This window comes from Vicia villosa, linkage group LG2 (genome assembly GCF_029867415.1).
Source record: "Vicia villosa cultivar HV-30 ecotype Madison, WI linkage group LG2, Vvil1.0, whole genome shotgun sequence".
Taxonomy (NCBI): domain Eukaryota; kingdom Viridiplantae; phylum Streptophyta; class Magnoliopsida; order Fabales; family Fabaceae; genus Vicia; species Vicia villosa.
In genome coordinates, this window is record NC_081181.1 from 102,306,132 (window position 1) to 102,325,876 (window position 19,745).

The window sequence follows — 19,745 nt, forward strand, 5'->3', positions numbered from 1 at the left end:
TTGGCCCATTAGCCTCTCGCATTAAAGGATGCATGAAGAGAACAACAAAGAGAGTACACCAAGTCAAAGATGAATTAGACGAGCATTGCTTTCTAACCCAATAAGATTATCCTATATTGCATGAGATTAGTCATCATACATGCTCCCTAACTCAGCAAGATTATCGTCGTCATAATCGAAAATTTTGCCTTAAGTTTTATTGAGTTACTTAACCACATCTCCATATATTATAAAGATGAGTCACCCATCATGCTCCCTAGTGGTTGGGAGTCACATGCTCGCAACCTATATTATAATCAAAGAATTTGACACCCTTGAGAAGAGAATAAAAACTATATATACCTCTCTAAAAAGTTAGGTCAGATTATCACTTCATAAATATCGCAACACTAAAGACCTTTTTCTTAGCATGTTGCAGATATGGTCACTACTATTGTGCTCATCGTAAGTAGAATTAGCGTTTACTATGGGGTCTAGTAAAACTGTCTTGGACCACACCATTTTCTAGAGCTTTCAATTAATCTAGTCGTTGTTCTACAATAGTGGACACAAGGGTTTCATCCAATAATGGCAATTAAGAGGCCCTAGCGGAGATGCAGGCCACTTTGGAAGAATATTGTGTTGCCAAATCCAATCCCTACAAACAAGTGTTTAGAACAACCATCAACAGTAGTGAAAAGACGACGCATTATAGGAGGGTGTAAAGGTATTAGATCCCTAACCTCTTTCCAAGCATATCTGAGACTCCTTGGTTTCATAAAACCCTAAACTTCTTTGTAAAATCCTAAATGACACAACCATGCGCCGACAAATGAACCTCACTAGTTTCTGTATAACCATCTACCAGGATCTTTCCATAAAACTGATCCATTAATTTTCAACAAGCAAACAACACAAGGTGTCCATCACTAGCTTATTGAAGTCCATATGTGAATACTTGGAACGCTTCAATGAAACCACCATAAATGTGATAAAAACCTGGATAATAGATGGTTCGTGGGAGCCATCCAAAATAAGATCAAAGATGGACATTTCGAAAAATCCCTCGCCCAAAAACATAGACTCATTGGAAGAAATAATGGCTAGGGAGGAGTGTTACGTTAAAGGCGAGGAAAGCAACACATAAAAGAGAGAAACAAATGTGTAGACACGCAATTACAGAGTATCTGAGTCCTCTAGTTAGCACAAAAACAACTTTCGTCAACCAATTGATTACACGAGAACCTCCAAACCTCCCAAAAGGCCCAAAGAAAATTATACGCCCCTGAAACTCCAAGAGAGAAAAAATATGGCGAGAAATATTCCATACCAAAGTTTTCATATAAACCCCTAGCTCCTAAGTGAGAGGTAATGGGAATGAGCCCAACAAATGGTGCAAATACCAAAAGGTTAAAGGTCATCACACTGATGATTGCCACTAGATGAAAAAGGAGATAAAATGTCTCATTCAAGAGGTGCATCTAATAAGATATGTCCAAGGTGCGTCATATAACACTCTAGGGACGAGACCTAGGCGAAAAAGTTTAAAAGCCCTCGAATTATGAGAAAAGGTGAACCATAATAAAGAAACGAGTGAGTCCCTAGTCTCCACACACTCAATTATATCTCTGGAGACTTCATCGAATAAGGCGAGTCGAGCTATTCCTGTTAGAGATATATTTGCTAGGTTACGCATGTCGTAGACTCGCCCTTAAAGCCTTGATTAACTTCTACATTCGAGGCCACCTTCTCTCGTAGAGACATTGTTGGGATCCTTCCCCATGAAGACAACCACATGGTCATCAGTGTACATATGTTTAACTACAACGTATAAAGAGTACTCATAAATATCGACATCTTAGTTGGCATCCGCTACTTTGAAACTTTTAAAAGATTACAATTGGACCCTAAGCATTTGCATCCCTTTAAAGACTCTTTGGTGGAATTATCAGGAAAACATGTACAAGTCCAAGGATAAATTTCTATTAGAACCACTTTCAGAGTGGACGAGAATGCCAAAACTATAAAAATCATATGACTTGTTGTAAATGCTCCTTCATTTTACAACATAAGCATCAGTCAACTTATGTTCAACATACTAGAAGCACTCTTATCCACACTCTACTTGACCATGAAATATCCTTTATATAATGGGAAAATAGACATGTGAAAGAAGATCAAGGAAATGTTACCAGGTCAGACTTAGGATAAAGAGGGCAGTAATAGTTCATGTCTGCTACCAATTCCAAATGCCCAAAGCGTCAAATTCGTGGACCTCAATCTAAAAGAGGAATACCTAAAGGATTGTTTGGTCTCTACAGAAGACTTGAAAGAAGTTCGGATCAACCCTCAGAGTTTCTAAACTACAAAATAGGCATCTCCCTAATAGAAGTTTAAGAAAAGGAGCTTATACGCTTGCTCCAAAGGAACGCAAATATATTCTCCTGAAGCCCCCTTAGATATGATAGGAATAGACACAGACATCATTTGTCATTCCCTCTTCCTCAACGTCACCATCAAGCTAGTCATATAGAAAAAAATGAAGGATTAGGGAAGCTATAAGAATGAATATTGGTGAAGAAGTTAAATGGGTGAGGTTCATAAGAGAAATCAAGTGCCTCACTTGGCTAGATAACATGGTAATGGTGAAGAAATCGTCAGGCGAATGGAGAATGTCTTGAATTTTACTAACTCCGGTCTAACTTGCCCCAAAAACCTAACATAGATAGGTTAATCAAAGGATTATCAGGTACACAATACTTAACTTTATGCAGGTTTACTTAGGCACAATAAATTTATTTGTTTTAACTTTAAAAATATATTCTTTTTCTTTCTATTCTTAAAAATATTTTTTCATCTTAGCTCATTTTTTATAAATTAAAAGATTAATTTTGAAATCTAGTAACATAAATATCCATTAATGAATATCAAAATATAACCAAATTATATAAATTTAAAAATATAATCTATATATGTGTATATATATATATATATATATATATATATATATATATATATATATATATATATATATATATATATATATATATATATATATATATATATATATAAAATATTTAAATAACTAAACTAATTGACTTTTTGAAATTTTAATATTCAAAAAATTATAACTAAAGATAAAATATTTAAAGTAATATTTTATTAATAACTATTTAAACTAATTTTATATTTGAAGTTTTTTTATAAAAAAAAAAAATCCTTATAAATTTTTTTAAACAAAAATATGTAGTATTATGAAAACCATTTTTAAAAAATGTGAACAACCCGACCCAGCATTTTATAATTTCCCCTGGCTCGATTATACATATAATTACATAAAATTCATTACTAGACTTGGAAATAAAAGGTTATGCTCCCATCCCTATCATTTATAAAACATCTTTGTTGTTGAGCTTAGTTCAAAAACTTTTTGAACCATTCAACAGAATTTTTTGGATATCTCTTTAAATTATCCTTGTAGTCAATGAAATACAGACCAAATCTAGAACTATATCCAGCTTGCCACTCCCAATTATCCAGCAGTGACCACACAAAATAGCCTTTTACATTGCATCCATCTTCTCTGCAATCAACAACATCAAATATCCATTAGTTAAATTTACTAGACCTTGTAACTCATACACATCTCAAAAATACTTATAAAACTAAAATTCTTCTTTTAGTTAGGTATATACAATATGAATATTGAATACATACTCGATAGAAGCTAGTAAGTTGCTTAAATAGTCATTGTGGTATCTGATTCTCTTGTCATCATTCAAAGCATCCTTGATTGAGATTGATGGATCATTAGGATCATCCATACCTATGACAAGTGAGAAAAGTGATAGATTGTGTGAGAGAGGTAGCCGACAAATGAATTTAATGTTCAATATGTGGTGCTAATGAAAGTGATGGTTAACTAAAAAGAGAAGAAATTTATGTCTTCTAATTCAATTCAAAACTATAGACATCCTCTCCATTATGATAGATTTAGAATGCACAAATGATGTAAAACAGACATTTCCTAAATCAATGGCATTAATTAAAATTTTGACTCTAAGAAAAAATTTAAGAAATTTCTTTTTACACCCATATACATCATTATAAACCGCCGTAAAATTTTTAAAATATTCTTATATTTCATTTCGGATGTACATCTCCGAAGACATTTTTTTCTTAAAAAAATAAAGTAATTTTGGACGTGCATATCCGAAGACACTTTTTTACATAACAAAGTTGATTTCGGATGTGCATATTCGAATACACTTTTTTATAGAAAAAACTTGACTTCGAATATGCATATCTAAAATCACTTTTTTTTTTTTTAAAAATAAGATATTTTCATATATGCATATCCAAAATATTCCAATTTCTAGTGTTGGGATTTTTCAATATGCATATTCGAAATAACTCAAGATTTATTAAAAAAATTAAAAATAAGGTGAATCAATACAATTAATAGTATAATTAATTGTATTAATTAAAATATATTATTAAATATATAACATTATAATCAAGATATAATAATAATATTAGCCTAATAAATATTTAAATGAACACATTATTTTATATAAAATTAATTAAAGAAAATTATTATAAAATCAAAATTTTTAACTAATTAAAAAAATTATTGAGAAAATAAATTATTTGATTCTAGATTTTAGATAATAATATCCACTATCTTTATCTTTGTAAAATTAGATATAAAATATTTCATTTTTCAAAATGAAAATTTTACATTAAAAACAATAATTTTTAAATTATTAAAAATTTAAATACATTATTTCTAAATACAATTTTTCTATTTATTTTCTCAATAAATAATGTATTGAGAAAATAAATTATTTGATTCTAGATTTTAGATAATAATATCCACTATCTTTATCTTTGTAAAATTAGATATAAAATATTTCATTTTTCAAAATGAAAATTTTACATTAAAAACAATAATTTTTAAATTATTAAAAATTTAAATACATTATTTCTAAATACAATTTTCCTATTTATTTTCTCAATAAATATCCTAAAGTAAGTTGTTAGTTTCTCAACTTTTAAATAGAAACCATTTAATAGGATAAAGATGGTATATATTATGACAATAATTTTAAATAATAATTAAAACAAATTTATAAAATTAATTAAAAATATATATAATTTAAGGAATAAATATTTAAAATAAAATTCAACAAAATTGGAATTTTGGTTAATTCGGATATGTATATCCGAATTAACCAATATCCCAAATTTTTCAATTTTTTTGGGATTTTTTTGATATGCATATCCAAAAAAGTCTATGACAATTTTATTGAGGTGTCTTCGGATATGCATATCCGAATTAACTAAAATTCCAAAAAAATTATGGTGTCTTCGAATATGCATATCCAAATGGTATTTTAGAAATATTATGAGTGTTTTCCACCTTATATGGGTGCATAAAGAAATTGCCAAAAATTTATATGAATGGAAAAAGGGTGATGGAACTAATGGGCTGCATGATAATGAAAATGTTGAACTCAAGCCCAAATCAATTGTGAGGGGTTCACATAAAGACTATTTTTAGGAGTTTGGAGGAAAAGTTTCTGAAAAAGAATTTTTTAACAAATATTATAAAATATTTGACAATTTAAAAAAAAGTGATTTTGCATAAAATGATAAAAAAAATATATTTTTTATTATTATATTTTTATTTTTCATAATACTATAACAACATAAAAGATATTTTGAAAATTTATGCAAGCTCTCAAAAATCCTCCTTCAATACAAATTTTGAATTCCTCAAATTAAGAGGTTTTTAGTGTTATAAATAAAAGTAAATTCTCCCAACCAAATTTTTTCAATTCTTTTCATTCAATTTTTTTCTTTTTTTCAAAGTCATCCCCTCTCTTCCCCTCAAATACTCTAAAACATAGCCAGAAGAAGGAAAGATCTAAAGGAGGAAGTTAGTAGTGGGTGACGTGGCACCCAAAGTCTAGATAGTGGGAAGTTATGGAATGAGGGAAAAAAGTGTAATGGAAAGATATTGGAGGTAGTGGGGAGTTATGGAACGAGGGAATATATTGTAAAGGAAAGATATTGGAGAGTTATCACTTTGACTCCGAAATTGATGATGATATATCCAATTAATTCAAGAATTATCATTATATTTATCCAACTCTCTTATAATCTTTTTTTTGTTTTATCAATTTTTTCGTGAGTTCCATCATTTGTCTGACATCTCGGATCTTCGAGAGGTGCTAGTGATTGTGTGCTCATGCCATCCATGATGAAAGATCAAATGGACATAGTCGAGACACAAAATGAGGAGATGGAAGGTTTTGTGTGTCACGAACTGAGGAAGTTTCGAGCGATGATAATGGGAGAAATTTGTGAAATGATGATGAATGAATTTGCGAACATGATGGAGCGACTATCATCGGAATAAGGTGATCCACCGATATTCTTAAAAAAAAGTCAATAACGAAATACAAAATGGCAGTGAAAAGGTGAATTTGTCGGCGTTCGTGTTGGTGTTAACAGAACACCATGAAAATGCAAAAGGTAATTAAGAGAGAAAGAGAGTTGTGGAGTGAAGGAAGAGATTATTCTTTGTTGATTGAGTGAGAGAGTGTTACATACTACACAATATTATATATATACATGAAGTAAAAAAACTATACGATCAGCATGTAACTAGATTTTTAAACTAGACTCACTAAGACCACCTCCAACGGGCCGTTCGTCGCATGTGTTTCCTAGGTGGCAACAAATGTTATGTTTCCAAAGTGCTCCAGTTGGCAAATAGCATAAAGATATGCAACGGTTCTTTATTTTTTAATATTAAAAATTTCAAACTAGCCGTTGAACGGCTAGTTCCTTTTCTTTTTTCAACTTATTTTTTCAATTATAAATATAGTTTTTTAGGAAAAAATTTACCAACACCAATTTTCTTTCACTTTCATTTTCTCTTAAATTTCAAGTTTCTCTCTCAAATTTTCATCTTTTTACTTCAACTAAAATTTTTTTAGGTCAAATGGATCCTAATCATTTTCATTATCAACAAGCTATGTTCATTTACATGCAAAATTATCAAAATCCTAATTCTCAAAATTCTCAAATTCCATCGGTGTCAACAAACTCCGCCATATTTTTTCCGTCACCAAACCATTCAAATATATTTCCTAGCCCTCAAATGAATTCTAATAGTATGGAATTTTTTCCGTCATGAATCAATATCCGGTTGTCAACTTCCACCGTTTTCTACTCAAGTTGGTGCTGAAATAGAAAAAAGTGTTGTCGTTAAAAAAATTTGGGGATATACTTCTTATCCAATCATGGCTCAATGTTTCAAAGGATCTAATTGTGGGAGTTGATCAAAAGGCTGAGATTCTTTGGGTAAGAGTCGCTGCCAATTATAACTAATATCGTGGACAATCGCGGGAAAAGTCAGGGGGACAATTAGAATGTCGATGGCATCTAATAAATGACTTGGTTCAAAAATTTGTTGGGTGTTACAAACAAGCTGTTAATGGAAAGAAAAGTGGGACATCGGAGAATGATATCATGGCCGCTGCACATGTTTTTTTGCTCAGGATCAAGGGACAACATTCAATCTTGAGTACGCATGGCGACTGTCAAAAGATGAACCTAAATGGATGGGAGAATCAATTGGAAGTTCTTCAAAAATAACAAAGACTTCTGCTAGTGGGGCATCATCGGAGAATCCAGATACACCTTCAAGTTATGAGTTTAACTCTTCATCACCAATGGAGCGTCCAATAGGAAAAAAGCAGCAAAAAGGAAGGGTAAGGCAAATTAAATTTCAACTGCTAAGCAAGATGCAAGGAATAAAAGAACAACGGCAATGGAAAGACTAGCGCAATGTAAGGAGGACGAGATAGAAGTCAAGGTAATTCAAATCACGATGAAAGACACTTCGACTATGAGCGATAGTCAACGAGATATTCATGAAAAATATTGTAATAAGATTTAAAAAATGGAATGTAGTTAGTATCACTTATGTAAAATGGTCATTAGTACCACTTTAATTTATCAACACCTATGTAAAATGGTCATTAGTACCACTTTATATTATAATAAATATTATGTTATTCAAACTAGTTGTTATTCAAACTAGTCGTTATTCAAACCATTATATATACTACCACTTGTGTCATTCTTTTCTCATTCTCATCTTATTCTTCTCTCATTTTTCTCTCATTCTTTACTCACTAAAATGGATTCAGACAATTCAGATAATTACGATCAAGAATTTTGGGAGTTGATTGAAGAAGAATTTATGGACGACAGTGAAGAAGAACAACAGCTTCAGAATGAATGTCAATCTGGAAGTTCCTCTCGGCCAAAGAGAAGGATAACGGTAGATCGAGGTCGTGAATAAGGGCACAATCGATTATTCAATGACTACTTCTCGGAAAATCTAGTAGACACAGATGTTCAATTCAGAAGAAGGTTCAGAATGCATAGGCATGTATTTCTTTGAATAGTAGATGCCCTTGGAAATCATGATGAATATTTCCAAATGAGGGTCGATGCAACTGGTGAAATGGGTCTTTCACCATTGCAGAAATGTACATCTGTTATTCGTATGTTGGCGTATGGGTCTCCTGCTGACTCTGTAGACGAATATGTTCGAATCGGTGAAAGCACTTCAATTGAGTGCTTACAAAGATTCGTTCAGCGCGTGAATGGTGTATTTGGGGCTGAGTATTTGAGAAAGTCTAACAACACTGATGTTAAATATCTTTTACAAATGGGAGAGTCACGTAGCTTTCCAGGTATGTTGGGTTCCATTGATTGTATACATTGGGAATGGAAAATTTGTCCTGTTGCATGGAAAGGACAGTATTGTCGAGGTGATCATGGTAAGCCCACAATCATGCTTGAAGCAATGGCATCACAAGACTTATGGATTTGGCATGCTTTTTTTAGTATTGCAGGTTCAAACAATGACATTAATATGTTAAACCAATCCAATGTCTTTAACGATATTTTGGAAGGACATGCTCCAAATGTGCAATATACAATCAATGGGACACCATATAATATGGGGTATTATTTAGCAGATGGTATATATTATGAGTGAACTACATTTGTCAAGACCATTTCAATGCCACGGGGAGAAAAGAAAAAATTATTTGCTAAACATCAAGAATCAGCTAGAAAATATGTGGACCGGGCATTTGGAGTGCTTCAATCTCGATTTGCAATTATATGTGGCCTAGCGCGTGCCTGGCACATGGAGACCTTCAAGTATACCATATATGACTGCATCATATTGCACAACATAATTGTGGAAGACGAACGACATACATATGGAGGTAATTTTGATTACTCTTATGATAATGTGGATAACAACAACTCAACAACTGAAACATTTAGTGGTCCTCATCCAAATCTTGCAACAAGACTACAAAGAAGAGCAAGTATTCGTGAAAAACAAGTTCATCGTCAACTTGAAGGAGATCTAGTCGAGTATGTTTGGAAACGTTTTGGACATGAAGATGATGAAATTTAAGTTTGATTAATTATGTGATGTTATTTATTTTTATTGTTTTTAATTATATGTCATGTATTTAAGATTAATTTTAATTATCATTTTAAATTATAAGTTAAATTTGAATTTTATTTATTTTATATCAATTTTAATTTAAGTAATTAAAATTATTATTTTAAATAATATAAAATTTAATATGGATAAAATATTAATTTATAAAGTAAATTTGTGAGACCTAATATGAGTTCTTCAGAGTTGCACCATTGGAATGAAAAATTAATTGAGTTGCTTCAAGCTGACGTGGCTTAATAGGTCCCACAAAGAACTCAAAAATGGGGTAAGGATCAAATGACACCTCTGATAACTCTTTACTACATATCCATATAACAAAATTTACCGTTGGATTGAAAGCTAACATTATATATATCATGTCCATAAAATTTAACATCAATTGAAAATCATTTGATATGTTAAAGAGAATGATCAATATTAACGATTTTGTTGAAGTTTTGTAAGATGATAGTTTTTATGCATCTCATACACATATCAAATGATCTCTGATTGATGTTTTATTCTATACACATGATCTATATCATAATAATTTTCAATTTAATGGTGAATTTTGTTATAAAGATATGTGGTAAAAAGTTATCAGGTCAAATTACTAAATTTCACACATTTGTGTCATTTGATCATGTCTTTATATATATATATATATATATATATATATATATATATATATATATATATATATATATATATATATATATATATATATATATATATATATAAATAATTTTAAAGCTTAAAAAATAATCATAACCAACCACTTAAAAAAATTGGTCAAAGAGCTCTAAAATTCTTGTTCAAACTCTAACTCGGTGGAGACGACGGAATAAATCGCAACAGGGGTTTAAAACTTTGTCGTATTGTGAGATTATGGAGCGGCGAGTCAAGGGACAGAAACAACTTCGATCGATGGCGTTGCGGGATGATGAGACGCAGAACGACGGCGACGAGGCCATAGCCATCGAGGTGAAGAAATCCAAGCTATTGATTGTAACTCTATTGGATTGTTTAGTGTTGCTGAAGCACACGAGACATACAATGGACCGCCAACGACACTGAAACTTGAAGGACAAGTTATGGGAGTAAGTATTGTGGTTTTGATTGATTGTGGATTGGCCGGTTCCGCAAATTTTGCGGTTGACCGGATATTTTGGAAAATTTGTTGTGAACTATGGGAATATAGCTAAGTCACTTACTGACTGAACTCACCAAGAAGCAAGGATTCCGTTGGGGACCCAAAACTATGAAGGCATTTGAAGAATTAATGGAGGTGATGGTGAAAGCACCAGCATTGAGTCCGATGCTTCCGGAGAGGAATTGGGGCAATGTTGATGCAAAAGAAAAGACCTATAGCTTATTTGAGTAAGGCGCTGTCTAGGATACATAGAATTAAACGTGTTGACGTCATTTCCGGCAAGAGTTGCAGCATTTACATGTGCAATGTGAAGTGTTGAATGACCCCGTCCTCAACATAATAATGATGGAACTGCAGCGTGACCCTACTGCCAGGCCAGGTTTAGCTTGAAGCAGGAGCTTCATAGTTTATCAAGGCAGGTTGGTTATCTCCTCTCAATCCAGCTGTATTCCTCTATTATTTAAGGAGTTTCATCTCGCCAAATGATGGTCGTTCTGGATTTTTGCACACATATAGAAGAATTGCAATCGGTGTTTGGAATCTTATTTACGTTTTGCATAAGAACAATCCAATAACTGGTCCCATTGGGTCCACTGGGGAGAATTATGATATAACACCACATTTCATGTCACCACGGAAACAGCACCCTTTGAAGTTGTTTATAGTAGAAAGTCACACCTGCTCTGATAAGTTTTACGTAGGGCGAAACAAGGGTCGAAGCTGTTGGTGATTTTAGTATCATCAATGTATTTTGGTAGTAATGTGATTTACTTTAGGCCAAAGCAATTATACGTTAAGTTTGAAACGAGTTAGGGTAGTGCGGAGTGCACGCTCGTCGAGCCAAACGTGTAATTGAATATGAATAATAGAAACCGGGTTCCAAGGGGCGTAACAATTCGTTTAAATAGTTGCACCCTTTCCCAACGGACATAACGTTTCGTTTGAATAGTTGCACCCGTTCCCAACGGACATAACGATTCGTTTGAATAGTTGCACCCGTTCCAACAGACATAACTGTTTCCGAAAAGGTGTGTCTGTTCGTTACTATTATTGGTCTCCTATATAAGGAGTCTTTTGGTCTCGATTTGGAATACGAAATCATACACTTCCTCTACATTCTGATCTGTTCTCCGTTGTCAGAAACAGATTGATTCTTCAAGAATTATCCCCGCAAAGATTTCGTGAACCCAGACAAGTATAGGGTCGAAATACTTTGTTCGGAAAGTGAACGAACACGATTCTTGAAGATATCCAGGATTATCATACCGTATATCTAACAAACGAACAAAGTATTATTTTGATAATCATGGCTGGAGGAGGAAGCACCGTCAAGGAGATGACTAAAAGTTTCGGAAAATTGGACAAGTTTCAAGAACAATAATCGACAACATAAATTCAGTATTTCAAATAATGGCAACCGAGGCTTTCGTATCATGAATCAAGAACAAAAATCTTTATTATAGATTTGGGTACGTTTTATTCTCTTTCATAGAAATTAAAGCTTTGTGAAATTCATAACATCAAGATTCTGAATTTTTTTTTTTAAGTTAGCATTTAAGCAAAATTTACGGATATTATGATTTTTCGATAACAATATATGTTATGCATGAAATAGTTTTTATTATTTATACATGTATATAGAGATAATTTGGTTGAATTTTTAAAGGTTTTCAATACGAAATGAACACTCGCATTGTTAATGCATAATGAATAGTAACCTTAATTCAAATACACTCTCTCTGTAACGTTATGATAATTTTGGGCTGATGATATATAAGTGGTTTGCAATGACATTAATTATTTGCTTTACTGTATCAAAACGATTATATTTATTTTCTCATATCTTTGTTGATGCGCATGATATGGAATGAAACCTTTTCATGAATTTGGTGTGAGTATAATAAATGGATAAGCATAAAAACAGATGTTATGTTTTGTTTCAACAAGGAGCAGTGCTATTAACATCACAAGTTCTTAATATTATATGATAGTAAGGAATCAAATAAACCACTTCCTGTTATTCATATGATTTCTAATTAAAAAAATGTATTACAGTACTTCGTGATTAAACACTATTAGTACACTAACAACATTTGAATTATTCTCTAACATGACATTGGTGTAAGTATTTTAATTACCGCAGAAAAAAAAAAATTCAAATGTCATGTGTAATTTTGGTTTACACCATAAATTTTGTTGATCATTTTCATGTATTTTAGAATTACTATTAAAGCAAAAGTTGTTAATCATGAAAGTGATTAAATTAATTAAAGTTTTATGATTCCAAAATCATAACTTTGATTTGAATGTAATGTTTCAATGAGACTTATTATTATAAGACTTATAAAGATCATTTTAAGATGGATCATGACATATATAGACTTCTGATTTAGAGTCTAATGTAACTATTGAATCTCGAGATGTGGAATTTTGAGAGCTTTATCACGGAGGATAAAGAATTTGAAATTCACACAAACTAAAGGGGAGACACACAAGTTAGGGGGAGAATTTTCAATCTTATCAAAACAAGAATTTAAAGAGTTTGTCATCATCAAAAAGGGGGAGATTGTGAAAAATACATCTTATATTTAGTTTTGATGAAGACAAAGGTTATCAAAGAAGAAAGTGATCAAAAGTGTCATGCACATCAATCATGTAGTTGATCAAGAAGGTTGAACATAGAAGTTCAAGAGAAGATTTGAGAGAAGTGAACATAACTAAGGTACTCATTGCAATTCATACTATTTATTTTAAATTGCTCATAATTTTATCTCTCACTTCATCTAAAAACCTTCTTGCATCATCATGCATGATTATCTAAAAACCTTCATCTAATTCTTGTGATAAGTGTTTGTACACAAAGTTGTGTAAGAATTTTGTGATATTTCTTTGTCTATATGTTGATGACATGTTGATCTTTGGCACCGACCAAAATCAAGTTGATAAAACAAAGAATTTCTTATCGTCAAAGTTCTCCGTGAAAGATATGGGAGAAGCGGACGTTATTCTTGGTATTAAGATTAAACGGGAGAATAAGGGGATTGTAATTACGCAATCTCATTACATTGAGAAAATACTCATGAAGTTCAATTATGAAAATTGTTCTCCAGTAAGGACTCCCATGGATCCAGGAGAAAAGCTTATGCCAAATACAGGTAAACCTATGGATCAACTCGAATACTCAAGAGCTATAGGCTCTTTGATGTATGCTATGATTAGCACTAGATCGGATATTGCTTATGCGGTTGGAAAGTTGAGCAGATTTACTAGTAATCCTAGTAGACATCATTGGCATGCAATAACTAGGGTATTCAAGTACTTAAAGGGTACTATGAATTATGGATTGTCATATATGGGATTTCCTTCGGTGTTAGAAGGTTATACGGATGCTAGTTGGATAAATAATGTTGAAGATTCATCCTCTACAAGTGGATGGGTGTTCTTGCTTGGGGGAGGTGCCATCTCATGGGCTTCCAAAAAGCAAACATGTATAACTAGTTCCACAATGGAATCTGAGTTTGTAGCATTGGCTGCTGCTGGTAAAGAAGCAGAATGGCTAAGGAACTTGGTATATGAGATTCCGATATGGCCTAAACCGATATCACCAATTTCTATCCGTTGTGATAGCAGTGCCACACTGGCTAAAGCGTATAGTCAAATATACAATGGAAAGTCTAGACATTTGGGTATTAGACATAGTATGATTAGGGAATTAATCATGAATGGGGTGATATCTATTGAGTTTGTTCGGTCGCAACAAAACTTAGCTGACCACTTGACGAAGGGGTTAGCAAGAGACTTAGTGAAGAAGTCGGTAATTGGGATGGGATTAAAGTCCATTTAAATCTATTAGTTATGGTATACCCAATTCCCTTCTAATACAACGTTAGAAGCAGAATTCAATGTGGAAAGATCATAGTTAAAGATTGGAGCAATTGTGTTTATCTTCCCAAGGTATGTGCTCAGACCTGCAAGTGATGGCTAGGTTGAAGTATATCTTCTTAATGGTTCTTTTGAAAAATTGCAAATGCAGGTGCAAGATTAAAAGGATCACCTATGTGAGCATGAAGTTTTGCCGCTTCAAGAAGCTTGGACTTGGCTTCCTATATGCTTATTAATGGATAAGGACACATGGCTTGTAAAGTGTCAAGTATGAATAGTAGAGTATTGTAAGAAACATATGTGTACTATATCTTTAGATATTCAAATGGATTGACGGGTTCAATCATTGTGACACCCCGATTTTCGAATATTTAGAATGTGTATTTGTACTAAGATGAAAATTCAATCGTAAGACATTTTCTTCTATGCATTTGTTTGATCGTTATACCTGAAAGTAAATCAAGGATTATACTAAAATGGGGGGAGTTTGTTGGTGATTTTAGTATCATCAATGTATTTTGGTAGTAATGTGATTTACTTTAGGCCAAAGCAATTATACGTTAAGTTTGAAACGAGTTAGGGTAGTGCGGAGTGCACGCTCGTCGAGCCAAACGTGTAATTGAATATGAATAATAGAAACCGGGTTCCAAGGGGCGTAACAATTCGTTTAAATAGTTGCACCCTTTCCCAACGGACATAACGTTTCGTTTGAATAGTTGCACCCGTTCCCAACGGACATAACGATTCGTTTGAATAGTTGCACCCGTTCCAACAGACATAACTGTTTCCGAAAAGGTGTGTCTGTTCGTTACTATTATTGGTCTCCTATATAAGGAGTCTTTTGGTCTCGATTTGGAATATGAAATTACATACTTCCTCTCTACATTCTGATCTGTTCTCCATTGTCAGAAACAGATTGTTCTTCAAGAATTATCCCCGCAAAGATTTCGTGAACCCAGACAAAGAATAGGGTCGAAATACTTTGTTCGGAAAGTGAACAAACACGATTCTTGAAGATATCCAAGATTATCATACCAATTATCTAACAGAAGCGGTGGCAGCAGAGTAAGTGGACTTAGATGAAGCGTTATGCAAACAAAAAAAAAGGAAAGATTGTGCCTTCGAAGTGGGAGAATGGGTATTTCTGAATTTGAGACCTCATCGACAACAAACAGTTGCAAGAAGGATTAATCAAAAGGTTTCTCAAGATAATTTGGACCCTTATCCAATACTTGAAAGAGTAGGTGTTGTATCTTATGAGCCGAAAGGTAGTGGGGGAGTTATCACTTTGATGGGTGCATTTGTAAATTGTCTATCCAATTAATTCAATAATCATCTTTTATATCCAACTCTCTTATAATTCTTTTCTATTTTTTACTGTTTTATCAGTTATTTTCTGAGTTCCATAAGGATCCTAATCCTATTTTATAAAAATTTATTGAATAGTTCTAAAACTCTGCCATTGTGAAATTTCACTGAATACTTTTGAATACCAACATTGAACATGAAAATTTTAACAAGAGGCAAATAAAACTCAAATTTGTCAATTTTAAAGATTACCATTTTCAGTTATAATGACTAGAGGATTCTCATACTTCTGTTTAATGTAATTCATTATGCTTCTCATCCCTTGTGGTACTATATACAACCATAGAGAATTTGCCTGCAAATCACAGTTTAAATTTTAGTCTTAATTCATAAATTACAATGTACTTGTATGAGTACAAATTAAGCACTAGATCTCAAGTTAGTAAGCAAACAATTCTACTTTCTAATATAACATACCTTTTCTCCAATAATCTCAGTACCATTGAAAGCTGAAGGAGTCAAAAACACACACAAAAATTAAATAATCATTTTGGGGTAATTTCATTAAGCAAACTATAAATAAGCAGGAAAATTGAAGGGATTGTTTAGCAAGTTAAGAGTATGATATTTTATCTTACGAACGGTAAAAACTCCGGCGTCTGCAATGTAGTCATTAAGCGCATCCTCAAGTAAATTAGAAGCATTGTGCATTGCATAAAATGTAGTGTAATGGTTGATGCCAACAAAATCTAATGAGCCCTTAACAAGACTAGCTTGAGATTTAGAAAATTTTGGTAGCCTTGTCCCTACTCTACTTTTCATTGAATTGGGATAATCTCCGAAAATCAATGGGTCAAGGAACCTGTGAAGGAAGATACATAACAACTTTAGTTATCAATACAGTTATAATTATAGCATATAGATATGCTTGTGAAGTCCACAAATCCTATGCCAACAGGCTGAAGCCGATATTGTTTGGTTAGACGTCATCATCAGAGTTCGAACCCTGGTACTCACGTTTGTGTGCGAGTTTCTAGTGGTTATTCGTCTACAGAAAAAAAAATACATGACATATAATTTCAAGAGTCAACAAAAGCATTATTACCAGCCAAGGGTAAAATCCAGGGCTCTTTGAGTTGCTTCGATGTCTTCTTTAGAATTGGTTGCTGACTCAAACCAAATTGCATCCAAAGATATACCTACAAATCCACCTTGAATTTTCTGCGGAAGAAACAACACCACAACACCACTATTTTAGCTCTCCTAACTTTTTTTCTTTAAGATACTTTTATGACATTACCTGATATTTTTTCCTGTAAATATCTGCTACCATAGCATGAGAAAGAAGAACATTATGAGCCACAATATAAGGTTCAGTAGCAGAGTTTCCAGTTCTGCAAAGCGTGTGAAGAAGAATTGAGCATCTTCCGGGTGCATGTTGTCCAATATCATACCCCATCATAGCAAATGTATGAGGCTCATTGAATGTGATCCAGTGTTTCACTCTGTCTCCGAATTTCTCAAAGCATGTCTCAGCATATGCTGCAAAGTCTTTTCTGTTGCAAAAAAAATACTAAAGATTTATATTGTAATTGTAATACTAATAAACATTATCAAGGTAGTAATTAATATGAAATTTCATACATGATCAAAGGGCTAAGCCATCCTGTGTACTTGTCTTCCAAAGTTTGGGGTAGGTCCCAGTGATAGAGAGTCACATATGGTTCAATTCCTACAGATTTTTCAAAATTATGCATGCATGTCAATAATGAAAATAATCCAAGTTTTGGTAAAGAGTCAGTGTCGTCTTATATTTTTGGAGACTCTAGGTAGGTTAGCTAGACAAAACTAATGGGGACCTATTTTGTCACAATTTACCCGTGCCAAATTTTGAGTATGCGCAAAATCCCGCGTTGCACGCTATGTATTTTGCCTAAGTTTACCTTTGGCCAGTAAAGCATCAATGAGTTTGTTGTAGTGATCAACTCCTGCTTGATTGAGCAACCCAGATCCATCTAACACATTATATAATCCATAGTCACAATGTGAAGAATAATCATGGTTTTCATAGTTGATTGATGATGATGACAGATAATATACAATAGAATAGAAGGTTGTTGTTAAGAAATGTTACCGGGAAAAATGCGAGTCCAAGAAATTGAAAACCTATAAGCATCCATTCCCATGTCCTTCATGAGTTCTGTGTCTCCCTAGTAGTTATAGTAGATTTTAATTAGAAAATTTGTACAAAAAACAAGTGAAGGGTTAATTTGTTTAAATTGTTTAGCCATTAAGTAAAGTTATGATTACTTGATATCTATGATACTGATCCACTGCAACATCAGCATTGCTGTTACCTTCTATTTTTGCTGTCACAAAATGGAAAAAAATATTTCAGCCACTTCACAAAGAAGCATATATAACTATTTGTAAAATCATTCATATAATTATTTTTAGGGTTTGGAAAAGTTTACCAGAATGTGAAAAAGTATCCCAAATAGATGGCCCCCTTCCATCTTCTTTCACTGCACCTTCATACTACAATCACATCCATGTAAAAATAAGCATGAAAAAAATGAAATAAAAAGACGCTAGAAGGAGGGGTTGAACCTCCGACCTTGTGGTTAACAGCCACACGCTCTAACCAACTGAGCTATTCCAGCTTCGTTGTTTAGGGCACTATAATGTCGCTATTTATAATATACAAACAAACCTGAAAAGCTGAAGAAGCAGTTCCGAAAACAAAGCCCTTTGGGAAGCTATGTCTGTTGATCTCATTCTCAGACAGACACATTTGAGTCTTAATAATCACGAACAATGTTATTGTAACAAAACATGTTCTAAACGCCATGGTTACTCAAAGTATACTCTTCAGTCTTCACTACTTCTTTCGATATATATTTAGTGAAAATCTTTGGCTCTGTTTGGCCGACCCGTATTCCATTTGACAAAGTTGCTTCTTGGTCGTGATAACTTTTTCGGTACACGAATCAATCTTACCAAGAAATTCCATTGTTTGCATCACTGAAACGATGTAAGCCGATAAACAAAATATGATTCCTCTCTCTTATTTTATGTTTCTCTTCTTTTTTTTATAAGCTTATGTTTCTCTTCTTTTTTATAAGCTTGTGTTTCTCTTTGAATTATAGACAACTTTTTTAATTTTTTTTTTCTGAAACTTTTTTAATGAATTAAATTTATTAATTACAATAATAAAATTCATTTATTAAATTATATTATTAATAATAATAAATTATTAAAAATAATAATAAATCTTATATATAAAAATTATTAAATCTCTTAAGTAATTCTTGGCCCCAAAACTAAAGTTATTTAAATAATTATACGTTTTTATTTTATTAATTATTTTGTAAAAATTAACTTTCTTCCACTAACTTTTAATTTTCTCCCACTAACTTTTATAATTATTTAATTTTATTTATGTTTAATATTTTAGTAAAAACTATCTTTCTACACCACCATGCACGGATAAGTTATGTAATTATTATTTACAATTTTTATTAAAATTTATAAATAATTTAGAATATATTACTATGAATATTTTATTTAAGAAATCATTTATGAAATTAAAGTATTATATAAACAAAAAGATGTAAAATTATAAAATCAAAAAAAAATTAATGTTAGTCTAAATTATTAAAATTAAATAATAAAATTAAAAAATAAAATTAAAAAAAACTCATCATAATTTATTAACATTTTAGATACTAAAATTTTATACTATAAAATATGATACAATTTAATCCTATACATCTTAACTATCAACAAAGTTAATAACTACAAAATAAACATAAATAAAATTTAATAAAAAATTGAAAAACAAATGAAGGACACTATAATTAATAATATTTTTTG

The 19,745-nt window shown here is 32.2% G+C and overlaps 1 protein-coding gene and 1 non-coding gene across 3 annotated transcripts; both read right to left on the minus strand.

Moving 5' to 3' along the window:
• Positions 1-3,365: 3,365 nt before the first annotated feature.
• On the minus strand, positions 3,366-18,720 carry LOC131651720 (beta-glucosidase 40-like). 2 transcript variants are annotated; one of them, XM_058921401.1, is made up of 14 exons: positions 18,583-18,720; positions 18,460-18,522; positions 18,344-18,407; positions 18,180-18,238; positions 18,004-18,079; positions 17,813-17,884; positions 17,514-17,601; positions 17,170-17,425; positions 16,975-17,090; positions 16,508-16,731; positions 16,347-16,378; positions 16,122-16,224; positions 3,697-3,805; positions 3,366-3,562 (listed from the first exon to the last, which is right to left on the minus strand). In XM_058921401.1, exons 1-14 carry the CDS (start codon positions 18,718-18,720, stop codon positions 3,394-3,396), a joined length of 1,569 nt encoding a protein of 522 aa, XP_058777384.1. In that variant the 3' UTR covers positions 3,366-3,393. The 2 variants fall into 2 exon arrangements, with proteins under 2 accessions (XP_058777384.1, XP_058777385.1); XM_058921402.1 differs by lacking the exon at positions 18,460-18,522 and having other exon boundaries at positions 18,583-18,687.
• On the minus strand, positions 18,459-18,532 carry TRNAN-GUU (transfer RNA asparagine (anticodon GUU)). The gene has a single exon. It is a non-coding gene; the product is annotated as a tRNA-Asn (tRNA).
• Positions 18,721-19,745: the final 1,025 nt, after the last annotated feature.